The 12,684-nt window shown below is 40.3% G+C and overlaps 1 protein-coding gene across 1 annotated transcript in view; it reads left to right on the top strand.

Annotated features, from left to right (window-relative positions):
• The window catches only part of RMND5A (required for meiotic nuclear division 5 homolog A), a 60,034-nt gene extending 48,033 nt beyond the window's left edge, over nt 1-12,001 (top strand). Inside the window, exons 7-9 of the mRNA XM_002811814.6 lie at nt 3,976-4,078; nt 5,518-5,672; nt 7,291-12,001. Of these exons, the coding sequence (XP_002811860.1) occupies nt 3,976-4,078; nt 5,518-5,672; nt 7,291-7,354 (322 nt within the window). The 3' untranslated portion in view covers nt 7,355-12,001. The remainder of the gene's footprint in view (nt 1-3,975; nt 4,079-5,517; nt 5,673-7,290) is intronic.
• The last annotated feature ends 683 nt before the right edge of the window (nt 12,002-12,684 follow it).

The following is a 12,684-nucleotide window of genomic DNA, read 5'->3' as shown; positions in this document are numbered from 1 at the left end:
TCTGTTATTGAAGTATGCACTGCATTATCACCTTCCCTTAACTTGTTTGGTTCTTGATGTTTAAAGCCAGAATAACTTGTCTTTCTGAAGAAGAGTGTAATTGGTATTTCAAAAGATATCACAATTGGCAGTGACGCTGTTTGAGAGAAGCAGTTTTGAAAGTGTGGTGTATGAACCTCACAGGATCCTGAGAGCCTTTTCCACTATATTGACATTAGTACAGATGGTCCAGAAACGGTGGTGGACTAAACTGCTAGAGCCTTAGCACAAGTCGGGGTGGTGGTACAAACTCCACAAATACTTGCTGGATTCCTCACCACCACACACTTGCAGTTTAAGAAATGCTAGTTTTACTTAACCACGCCTGTAATCCCAGCATTTTAGGAGGCCTAGGAGGGCGGATCATGAGATCAGGAGTTTGAGACCAGCCTGGCCAACATGGTGAAACCCCGTCTCTACTAAAAACACAAAAAATTAGCCGGACGTGGTGGCGGGTGCCTTTAATCCCAGCTAGTCGGGAGGCTGAGGCAGAAGAATCGCTTGAACCCAGGAGGCAGAGGTTGCTGTGAGCCGAGATGGCACCATTGCACTCCAGCCCTTGCAACAGTGCGAGAGTGTCTCAAAAAAAAAAAAAAAAAAAAAAAAAATTATTGGCCTGGTGTGGTGGCTCACATCTGTAATTCCAGCACTTTGGGAGGCTGAGGTGGGGGAAATCTCTTGAGGCCAGGAATTCGAGAGCCATCTGGGCAACACAGCTAGACTCCATTTCTACAAAAAACTTTTTTAAAAAAGGATGTTCTTGGTGAAACATTAAAATTATTAGTTTTATTAAATCTTGACCTTTCAGTACACATCATCTTAATAATTTGTATGACAAAATAGGAAATCCACATAAAGCACTTCAGTTTCATGTGAAAGTATGGTAATTGTCTTGAGAAAAAGTATGTTGTTTTGAGTTATGAGCTAGCTAGTCACTTTTTTTCATGGAATACTTTTTTTGTTTGTTACTTGTTTTTTTCTTGTGTTTGCTTTTTTGAGATGGAGTCTCCCTCTGTCCCCTGGCTGGAGTGTAGTGGCGCAATCTCAGCTCACTGCAGCCTCCACCTCTTGGGTTCAAGTGATTCTCCTGCCTCAGCCTCTGCAGTAGCCGGGATTACAGGCGCCTGCCACCACGCCCAGCTAATTTTTGTATTTTTAGTAGAGACAAGGTTTCATCGTGTTGGCCAGGCTGGTCTCGAATTCCTGACCTCAGGCGATCCACCGCCTCGGCCTCCCAAGGTGCTGGGTTTATAGGCGTGAGCCACCGCACCTGCCGTGGAATAGTTTTTACTTGGAAGGATCATTAACATAGTTACTCACACTCAGGTTTTTGGCAGTCTTTTTTTTTTTTTTTTTTTAATCTTTTTTCTTAAATTTTTAAGACAGTCTTGCTATGTTGTTCAGGTTGGACTCAAACTCCTGGGCTCAAGTGATTCTCCTGCCTCAGGCTCCTGAGTAGCTGGGAGTACAGTTGTGTGCCATATCACCCAGCCATTTTTTTAAGTGAATGAGGCAAGCCTGTCACATTTGAAAGGTCTTAATTAAGTATGATTTTACAAAAGCGTGCATGAGTAAAAGAGTCATTCAAAGTACAAGACAGACAAATGGATTTTAATGTAGCAGGGTACAAAAAGTTTAATGGTAAAGTTTCAGATTCTGTTCTGCAACTAACCTTTAGAAAACTACTACCTGTTTTGGCCAAAACTATGAAAAGTCAGTTTTGGTGTGGTATTAAGGAGGAGTATCCACAATGATCCAAAGCGATCAAAGTAGTACTACACATATGTGTGAAACAAGGTTTTTTTTCATTTACCTCAACCAGAAGAACGTATCACAATAGATTTAATGCAGAGTAAGCTATAAGAATCCAGCTGTCTTTCTGTTAAGGTAGGCATTCAGGAGAGTTGCGAGAGTGTGGAACAGTGCCACTCTTCTCACAAATATATTTTTGTTTTGGAAACTGTAGTTTTTTTTTAATAAGAATGTTTGCAATAGTGGCATGGTATTTTATTTTTACATGAACTAATCGGCACCTTTTACATTTCTCATTTTAATTTCTAATGCATTAAAGATATAATCCACAAAAAGAAAAGCTCTTTGAGATCCTTAATACTTAAGCATATAAAGGGGTCCTGAAATCAAAACATTTTAAGAAACTGTTGTAAGAAAATAACTCTTTTTTAGCTCTTCTATTCATTTAATTGCACAAATGTTTTGTATTCCTTTTATGTGCCAGGCACTGTGGGCACTGTGTTGGATATGAAGATGAATAAGGTGCATTCCACAGGGTGCTCCATCCTAGCATAGGAGTGGACAGATGCGATTAGCTATAATGTGAGGCGTTGATGCCATCAAGTTCTCTGAGGAAGACTCTGAAGTGGGAATGTACATGCAGAAATATTGACATCAGCACCTGTGGGAGAATGAAAACAGCAGGATTGGGCAGAGAGGAAAGTTGGACTGTATTAGAGTGGCAACAGGTCTCTCCCATCCCTGAGGAGCTCTGGAGCTGCTGTGGGTCTGTGGAATTGTCCCAAATTGGGCCTATAGGGCTGGGCTTTTGTACCCTCACGTGGAGCAATTGCTGGATGTGACTCTGGTCAGATGACTCTCTTCAACTGAGGACAGTCCTGAAGAGACGGACACAGCTGAGAGTTGGCTGCCAACACTTCCAGATCTGAGAAATGAGTGCTTCCACCCTGGACAGGGGTGATCTGGGGATAAGAGGAACTATGCAAAAAAAATGTTTCAGGAGCAAGCATGTCATTTGACTGATAAGCTGAGCCCGTTAAATCCAGTTGTTGTGCAATATAAAACCTTTTTTGGCACTAATGTAAGATTATTAAGAAATTCTTTATATTTTACTTTTTGAAACAGGGTCTCATTCTCTTGCTCAGGTTGGAGTGCAGTGGCACGATTGTGGCTCACTGCAGCCTCAGCCTCCTGGCATCCTCCCACCTCAGCCTGCTCAGTAGCTGGGACTCTAGGCACACGCTACCATACCTGGCTAATGGCTAATTTTTATATCTTTTGTAGAGACGGGGGTCTCACTATGTTTCCCAGGCTGGTCTCAAACTCCCGGACTTCAGTAATCGTCCCACCTTGGCCTCCCAAAGTGCTGCAAGTACAGGAGTGAGCCACCACCATCTGCTGTTATGAAATTCTCTAAAAACCTTATTCTCAATTCTGTACTTCTTTCCTATGGATTGAAAATGGTATATAAATCAGCACCATCTGCAGACCACATTTTGAGTATCATTGTTCTAATTAGCATATACCTTGGAGCAACATTTTGTGAGAAAAATAAGTATGGTGGTATATGGTCTGTAAGGAAGGGAATAGGAAAGGAAGTTATGTCTTGTATATTGCTGAATGAAGAATTTTGTGTAAGAACATCTCTTTTTCCTTCAAACTCAGATGCTAAAACTACCTTATTTGGAAGAGTAGTAGTTCTTAATTCCTGCTCTTCATTTGAATTAATTGGTTCTCCAAAGCTGCTTTCTTTTTTAAAATGCGTGTTTTAAAACTTTATTTTTCTATTTTCTGAGGAAGTAAGCTAAAGTTAAATTACCCTAGCAGATGAGGTTTTTTTTTTTTTTTTTTTGACGTTTGCATTCTTTAACTGCATTTACCCCCATATTGGCGAGGTTTATTTAGAAAATTTAGAGTTTTATTTTTTGTTTTGTTTTTTAACTGGTTTTGGTTTTCCGTAACTTCAGGAAATATGCCAGTGGGCCTGGGGAAGAAGAGGATGGAAAACAAGTTATTTTTCTTCTAGTGGAAATGGCTGGATTTACTTTTAGCAGAACAGAAGGCTCTCACCCTGTCCAGTGGCCAGGGTCTGCGGCACATAGAGTCTGGAGAAATTGATGTCTCCTTGGACCAAGCGGCCTGACACCTGGCCTGGCACTGACGGTTCCTCTTCTGCTCTCCCAGTTTCTCAGCAGGTTGTGTGGCGCTGCCAGCTTTAATTAACATCAAAGCTGTGATTGAACAGAGGCAGTGTACTGGAGTTTGGAACCAGAAAGATGAATTACCTGTGAGTTCCATTTTCTATTGGCTATTTACTTTTACTGCCATTAGAAGAATATGGCATCTTTAAATGTTCATCTTACCTTTTAACCAGGAAACATTGTAGCCATTTGACAGGAGTTCTTTTATGGATATATAAAAGATTAAACAATACAAATGAGGAGCCTCGTACATTTTGGGGACCCTGGAGGAGGAGTATTATAATTTTGACTTGAAGTGCCTTTGAAAGCTGGTGAAGGGAAACATCAGAAGTGGGGAGGGTTGTACATACAGTAGCATGCAGTGTGTTCTGCAGTGCAGTTCACAAACCACTCCTGTGATTGTTTTTCTAATATAAACGCAAATTTAATTGGATTTACTTTTGTCTTAACTATTGCTGTCCATAAGATCATGAGTTTGTGCTGGTTACATTTTCCTAATGCCAGTAGAATAAGTATAGAGCTCTAAAAGTCGTAACACCTGCAGTCATCAGTGGGTCTCTAGTACTGTATTTCTACTGCTCTCATGGAAAGGACCATGGTTTTAAACATCAGCACAATCACTTGCCAACTCTAGAACTTCTCTAAGCAGTAGTGTATTCATCTCTAAGACAAGGACCAGCTTTCTCTTTATGGGGCTGCTGAAGGCTAGAGATAACATAAGCATGCTTAGAATAAGACAGAATACATGGTAGGCCCTCAAATTGTGGCTGCCATGGTGCAGTTATGATGTGAAGTGGTGAAGGTCATTGTATGTATGTTTCCACTAGGTCTCTGACAGGCACTGAGGCTCTGGCCTGGAATTGTCATTCCTGTCATGATTGTGTCACAGACCCTGAAAAGCTAACATACACATTTGTTTTTTTGCCCGTTTTGTACCACACCTGTACACAGGTTTATTTGCAGTTACCTTGTTCTTCCAGCGGGTAACCCTGTCAGTTGGTTGCCCCAGCTTCTCCTCAAAGATCTTTTCTGATTAAAGGCACAGGTGCAGTCCTGGTCCTGAGTGTGGTCAGGACACAAGTAGCACTCCTGCTCTACTGCCGCTAACTTGAACAAGTGAAAAGAACTTGAGCCTTCACTTGTTTTGTGGAGGCAGGTGCCTGGCATCTGGCACTTTCCCATTTATGTTGTAAGCATCTCTGACATGCACTAAGAGCAGACTGAAATCTGAATTCACCTAAAGACTGTGTGTCAAGCCAGTAAAGCCATTAGAGGTGGTGATCTGGTCACTGTTTGTCAGACTTGTTTTTACACTTTGTCAGCTTTCTTGAAAATAATCTTGAAGGCTAATTTAACACTTTGAATCACTAAGACTGTCCATCTGAGTTAGAAGAGTGCTATAGAAAGTTACATTCAGGTGAATAGATCTGATCAATGTTCTTTGCTGCACAGTGTATATTACCATGTGGATGGTTTTGTGAAATATGACTTCAGCTTTTTTACTTTTTTTTTTTTTTTTTAACAGATTGAAGTGGACCTTGGTAAAAAGTGCTGGTATCACTCTATATTTGCCTGCCCCATTCTTCGTCAGCAAACAACAGATAACAATCCACCCATGAAATTGGTCTGTGGTCATATTATATCAAGAGATGCCCTGAATAAAATGTTTAATGGTAGCAAGTAAGTGTCTGACTTTTAAAAAATGTTAGCAAATAAATTTTGTTTTGGAACTTGGTAGGAGGATAAGTAATGAGGATTAAAAAGATGTAGCTAGATTTAGAACTAAATAAATTTCTTAACTATTCATTTGGCAAAGTAGGTGGTGTCTGATTTGAGTATTTTTAATTTGTCTATGGATTTGGTGATTAGATTTATAAGCATGTCTTTAACTTAACTTTTGGGGTAGGTGATAGATTTTCCCCTTTTTTATACAAATGGTCGCATACTAAAAAATGTTCTATACTTTGCTGTTTTCATTTAGTGATGTATCTTGGATATCTTTTTCTATGCTGCAGAAACAGCCCTCATTTTTTTGGTAAAGCTGCAGTATATTCTACTGTATAGAAATATGATTGGGTAGCCAGTTCCCTATTGATGAACATTTGTTCCTCTAAACAGTGCTAAGTGAAGGCCGGGCCTGGTGGCTTATGCCTGTAATCCCAGCACTGTGGGAGGCCGAGGCAGGCGGATCACGAGGTCAGGAGATTGAGACCATCCTGGCTAACACGGTAAAATACCGTCTCTACTAAAAATACAAAAGCAAAAAATTAGCCGGGTGTGGTGGCGGGCACCTGTAGTCCCAGTTACTCAGGAGGCTGAGGTGGGAGAAGGGCATGAACCCGGGAGGCGGAGCTTGCAGTGAGCCGAGATTGTGCCACTGCACTCCAGCCTGGGTGACAGAGCAAGACTCCGTCTCAAAAAACAAAAACAAAAACAAAACAAAAAAACACAGTGCTAAGTGAATTATCTATACCTGATACATAAATTCCTAGAATTGAAATTGCTGGTTCAAAGGATATATGCATTTGTAATTTATTTTAGTTAGTGAGCTCAGCTTTTTTTTTTTTTTTTTGAGATTGAGTCTCACTCCATCATTCAGGCTGGAGTGCAGTGGTGCTGTCTCAGCTCACTGCAACCTCTGCCTCCTGGGTTCAAGCAATTTTCATGCCTCAGCTTCCTGAGTAGCTGGAATTACAGATGCACACCACCACGCTTGGCTGATTTTTGTATTTTTAGTAGAGACAGGGTTTCACCATGTTGCTCAGGCTGTTCTCAAACTCCTGAGCTCAAGCGATCCACCCACCTCAGCCTCCCAGGTGTGAGCCACCATGCCCGGCCAAAATTGTTGATCTTAGTTCAGACCGTGCTGGTTTCATGTGTCACTGTGAGGCATGTGGGCCGTTCTTGGTGTGGGCTTGTAGCTGCCATCAGATTTGCTGCCCTTGAATGGATTGTGTGACCAGTACATTTGAAATTCATTTAAAGACTGATGCAACCTAAGCCTTTGGGAAAGAGAAATTGAATTTATTTTTGAAACCCCAAAAACAATTTCCAGAAAAGTTATCTTTGTTTTGTTTAAGAAACAATTTAGGATCTGGCATGGGTGGTATGTATTTGTGACCCTTCAAATCTTGGCAGTTATATTAAGGGAAAGCATAGTTCATCCTCAAAGCAAAATACAAACAGACTTGTTTTTATATGTGTGTATAATTGTTAAAGATACTCTATAACTAGATAAAAATTGAATACACAGCACTGAGCCTGCTCCTTCACTCAGTGTTTTCTTCTTTGTCTTTAGATTAAAATGTCCCTACTGTCCAATGGAACAAAGTCCAGGAGATGCCAAACAGATATTTTTCTGAAGAGATAACTTTAGTTTGCAGTTTGTAAGTGAAACTGAATTGTGGGTGCATTTCAGAAGAGAACGTTCCATATAATGCAGCTAACCAAGGACTCCTGTGTTTCTATAAGCTAATGCTCCAGAAACTTTGCCAACCTGTTAGTGTACACACACTGAGGGGAGTGCTCCCGGTGAATATTATCATAGGGCTTTATTATATTCTTGGTCTTCATTTCTGATCAAGTAAATACACCAGCAGTTGTCATTCAATGCAGGTTTTTGTACTTAATTATATGGTGATTTTTTTACTTTTTAAGAGCAGAAACGGAAATTGACCTCCCCGCCATGTGTTTAATATTTCTCCTGCTTTTACTTTTGTCATTTTCTTGATAATCGTAAGCCTTGAGAGTGTTTGTGAAAAAGTTTTATTTCCTGCTATGTATACATAATTAAATGAAAATTCTTCAGAAAAAGTTTGATAAATTGAATTGTGGTTATGAAACTAATTTGCATTTTTATTTGCTTAAGAAAGAAAGCTGTGATAGATTCCAGATTTGCTTTTTGATGTTTTCCTCTGCTCCAGCTCCAAGAAGTCAGCACACCTGCATTTCAGCTCTGCATGCAGCCCCAGCAGGCTGCGTGTTTAAGAATTTCATTGTTTAACCGGCTGGTGTGAGAAGTCTTCTGTTAGCATAGAGTGGAAGGAGTACTATTGTTTGGTTGGGGTTTTTTTGTTTTGTTTTTTTTCTTTTATTGCCAAGAGGTGCTTGTTTTAAAAGTATGTTTAATAAAATGAAATTCTAAAGTTAGAAGTGTTCTTAAGTTGATATTTGCTCTCTTGGTCTTGGTAGCCCTATTATATCATTGCAGACACAGTGTTGTGCATGTGTGTATTATATATGTGCACCAGCATCAAACATTGTGTATCTGGAAGGAAAGCAGCATGTTCCAGTTCTAAAATGCAGTTACCAGACCCATCATTTTAAATCCTTAAAGTTAGAAGCTAGCAAATTTTCCGTAGTGCAGAACGTTTATTGCTGTTTTTGTGTTTGAATAGTATAATGTTTGATGCCTCTCTTCTGCAAAGTGTATCATCTCATTGACTGTGAATCTGTATATTATTCTAATGGATACAGATAATGATCTTTTCTCTTGTGAGGTATCTTCATTTAATGCACTGTCCAAAAATAGCCATGTGTAAGAGTCTCTCTGTATGACGAACTACATGGAAAAGACTTCTGTGGACATAATTCTGACCGAAACCCATGAAGTTACTTCAGTGTAAGAAGAATGTTACACGGAAATCACCAAATATTTTGCAACTTTATTTCATCTGACATGGAGTGAACATCAATGGGAATACTTTCAAAGAAAATGAAAAAAAGAAAACACAGAAGCAAAGAGAAATGTGGCACTTCACATTTTAAACTACAGATGGACTTGGTTTGAGGGAGGGGGAGTCACAGATTTGGTGCTAAGTTAATTAGAAACTGGCAGCGTTTTACAGTAGTACACCAGCCTGAATGTTTTTTCTGAAATGTTTACCTGGGAGAGCTGGGATTTGTTTGTGAGGAGAAAGAGTACTGTGGAAAACCTCTGCTTGAGTACCGTGTGGCCAGGCCTATGTGGATGGCTACTCCGTGCTGTTGCGGGTTCACCAGCGATTGGGATTGGCCCAGCTCGGAGTGCTTGTGTGATCCAACCTCAGTCTGGCCCCATAGCGACTTTTGCCCCATGATTCTGCTTCACTGTTGAAATCCTCTTTGAAGTTCCCCCTCTCTTTACTAAAGCAGTGAAGGAAGAGAACAGAGACAAACTCTTTGGACTGTGAAAGAGAAGGTAGAGAATTCCAGGCAACAGTCTGACCAAGGGTGTAAACCAGTTTATTATATATATATTTTTTTCCTTTGAATTAAAACCTAGAGTGTTGTATTTTTGTTTCTTTTCTTTTTTTTTTTTTTTTTTTTTTTACCCTTTTTCTCCTTAGGCCAAGTTTATTAGGCCAAGTTTAGCTTATTCTCATCTTTCCACCCCAAACACCTACACAACGTTTAGGCTTCCTGTAAGGTTTGAATGAGACAGATGTACTCTGAAGGCTGGTGGTAAATGTGTTTGATGACCAGACACTTCATACAGTTGGCTTGGGCCACTTTTAAGGACAAAAGCCAGAGCTCAGCTTTATCCCTGTCCCAGTGCTGGGAGCCAAAAAACTGTTGACGGTTTTTTGTGCAGCTCAAGAAAAGAACATGCTTTAAACTGAAGCATTGGACTCTGCAGCTTTCTGTGTAAGTCCCGTGTACTCCCACTGGGCAGGGTGAGGACCAAAAATCTGAAACTCTTATGAATCTGACATATTACATGGAAATTATATCTTGTGACCGTCTTTAAGTGCATGGACTTAAAATTCATGAGAGACTAAATGTGAGGGAGAGGTGGATTTAAAGAGGCCAGACCTTAACCAAAGATGCTGAGATAACAGCATTCTGTCCTCCCTACCCTAGAAACTCCATAAATGCTGTCACAACCCTATCATCGCTGATGCTTTCTGCATGTCAGCAGTCCAGGAGGATGCTTTTTGTCTCTCTTTGCCTCCACTTTACAAAAGATAATATGATAGAGGCAACGTTTATAACAGTCACATTTAATTATAATGTACATCAAAGACAGAATTTCAGAATGGTTTCTTAAATTTCCTTGGGAACCATTTCCACATATCAGTTATAGACAAAGGCCATGGGACTATGCTAAACCAATAAAACCTTATTAGCAAATCTTTAGATTCTGACTTAGCCAGAGCATCTGAGTGTTCAAGTACAGTTTTACAGTGGCTAAGATTGTCTCTTGATCTTTTTTCTCCGTTGTGTGATCATCACAGATGCTATTTCTGTTTTATTGGTGATTATATGAGACTTCTAATACATAAATGAACGGGTATTGGTGCCTCTTTATTTTAAAAATTTTGAAGAAAAGAGCCACCTCATATTCATAGGGTGTGTATTTTTTGAGTGTGTGAGCATTTAATTGAAAATAAGAAAGTTATGAAGTAAATCTTAACTTTTTTCTGTAGCAGCTAATGTATACAGAGACACTAAAACCCACAACACATTTTGTGGGAAATGAGGATCCTCTTTTGTCCTCTCCAGGTAGTCTCGCAGGTTATGCAGCTTAAGTTCAGTCTTCTTTATGCTGTGATTGATTTCCACCTCAGTGGCTTAGCCTTTGGGACAGTGGATACTGCAACAGCCAAGAACTCTTGGTTATCCGCACAAGCTGCTGGTAGACTACATTAGCCCTCTGGTTTTCCAGCTCAACCTCTGATAAAGTGGACTGACAGCCACGCTGCTCAGTCTGTTTAGTCAGCCGACTCAGGTTATTTTCAGGGAAGGCATGGAGGCATAGTTTGGTTAGTTTCATCACTAGGATGTATAAGGTGACGACACAAACCAAATGCCTTTCTTTCATCACTTAACTATACGTACTTTATCTTTGGTAACACTAGAATGCTGTGGTCTTGAGGGAATGTTAGCAAGGAACACATAGAAGGTTTGGTGTTTCATAAGCCTGTCTAGCTGTGGCAGGTTTTGTGTGGTACACTGATGTTTACCATAAGCAGGTACAAGCTTCATGAACCATTCTTAATGAACTATAATTGAATAGATACCAAAAGTAGAATGACAAATGTATTTTAATAGCAGATGAGGCAGTTTTAGGATGAATTTTCCACCGTTGATTTTACTTCAAGACATAGCAAGAGAAACAAAATTTTGTTTTCAAGACATTTCTGCTACAGTTTCAAGCTGTAGTGGGCATATGCTTCATTTACTTCCAAAGAGGCAAAAGCAGCTGGAATTGGCTTACAGCACATGCTTTGTTTCATGTTATGGGTGAGGACCTACATACACTCTTATTTTAGCAGTCACTTAACCTTCTCCAGCAAGGCATTTGTGGGGTTCACTAGGATTTAGTGCCTGATCTTTTTTTGGGGAAGGGGTGGGAATGAATGTGTTGGGGCTGGGAGGGAAGCAGAAGAAAATGGGAGCGTGAGTGTGCATGTGTCTGAAGTTCACCATTGCCCCCACCTGCACCTAGCAAGGAACAGGTGTTTGATGTATTTTGCTCATGACTGCAGTATGCATGTATTTTTTTCCTTCTCTGTGTTTTCTAAACTTACACTAAAGGTTTCATCAAATCATCTTGTTCAGATGGCTCAGGATTGTATTTATTTTGCTTACCCCGTGCTCTTGGGTTCTATAGTATTTCTATAATTATGTAACGAGAATAGTGTTGCACTGTAATCTATCATATAGAGCTATATGTATGGAAAATTTTGATCAATTTTTTAAGAAATGTATCCTGTTTGCAAAGGCACAATAAAGTTGCATCTTATAGACTATAGGCAATAAAGCTAACAATAAACCTTATTTAACACAAACCACATCCATATCCTCTGTTCATTTGATTTTGGAAAAAGTCTAGCATATCCAGTAGTTTCAGGGAATTCATTTTAACTTTAAGAATTCTGATATATTTAATTTATAAATTTCGGACTGATATAATAGAGTTTTGGAAAACTATAAGAAATGCTTTGTTAATGTGTGTATTCCTATGTAAAACACATGGCTTCTCCTGTGTATATTTTTAAAAATTAAAGAAATGCACATTTAAAAAATGTTTTGTGGAACCAGTCTGTATAAATGTGCCAGGTGACAAAGGTATGAGGGAGGGAGTAGGGAGGTGCTGACTGTGAGAAGAGAAAATTGCTGTCTGCATTTGCTAAGGGTCTGCATGTCAAGAATTTAAGAAAATATCTGTCCCCATGTTACTCTGTTTCTGTGCCACCAACAGTGAGAAGAGAAGGTGACTGGGCAGTGTCCCGAGTTGTTTTTTGTTGTTGTTTTGAGACAGACTCTCTGTTGCCTGGGCTGGGCTGCAGTAGCCCAATCTTGGCTCACTACAACCTCCACTTCCTGGGTTCAAGCGATTCTCGTGCCTCAGCCTCCCGGGTAGCTGGGATTACAGGCATGTGCCACCATGCCTAGCTATTTTTTTTTTTATTTTTAGTAGAGACAGTGTTTCACCATGTTGGCCAGGCTGGTCTCGAACTCCTGACCCTCAAGTGATCTGCCCACCTCAGCCTGTGTGAGCCACTGTGCCTGGCTGAGTCCCGAGTTTCTGAGTAGGGGATTGTTTTAATGTTTCCAGGCTGCTGCCCCCTCTCACCCCTCCTGTGCACAGCGGGGACCCTGCCCTGTGTACTGACCAGAGTGGCAGTGATTGTATGACTGGTAAAGTGGAGCCTGGAAACAGCTCGATGTCCAGGCTGCTGGAGGATGTGGAACTTGTGCTGTCAGC

The sequence above is a fragment of the Pongo abelii genome, chromosome 12 (assembly GCF_028885655.2).
Source record: "Pongo abelii isolate AG06213 chromosome 12, NHGRI_mPonAbe1-v2.0_pri, whole genome shotgun sequence".
In the NCBI taxonomy this organism is placed as follows: domain Eukaryota; kingdom Metazoa; phylum Chordata; class Mammalia; order Primates; family Hominidae; genus Pongo; species Pongo abelii.
This window is presented reverse-complemented; position numbering and strand designations above follow the sequence as displayed.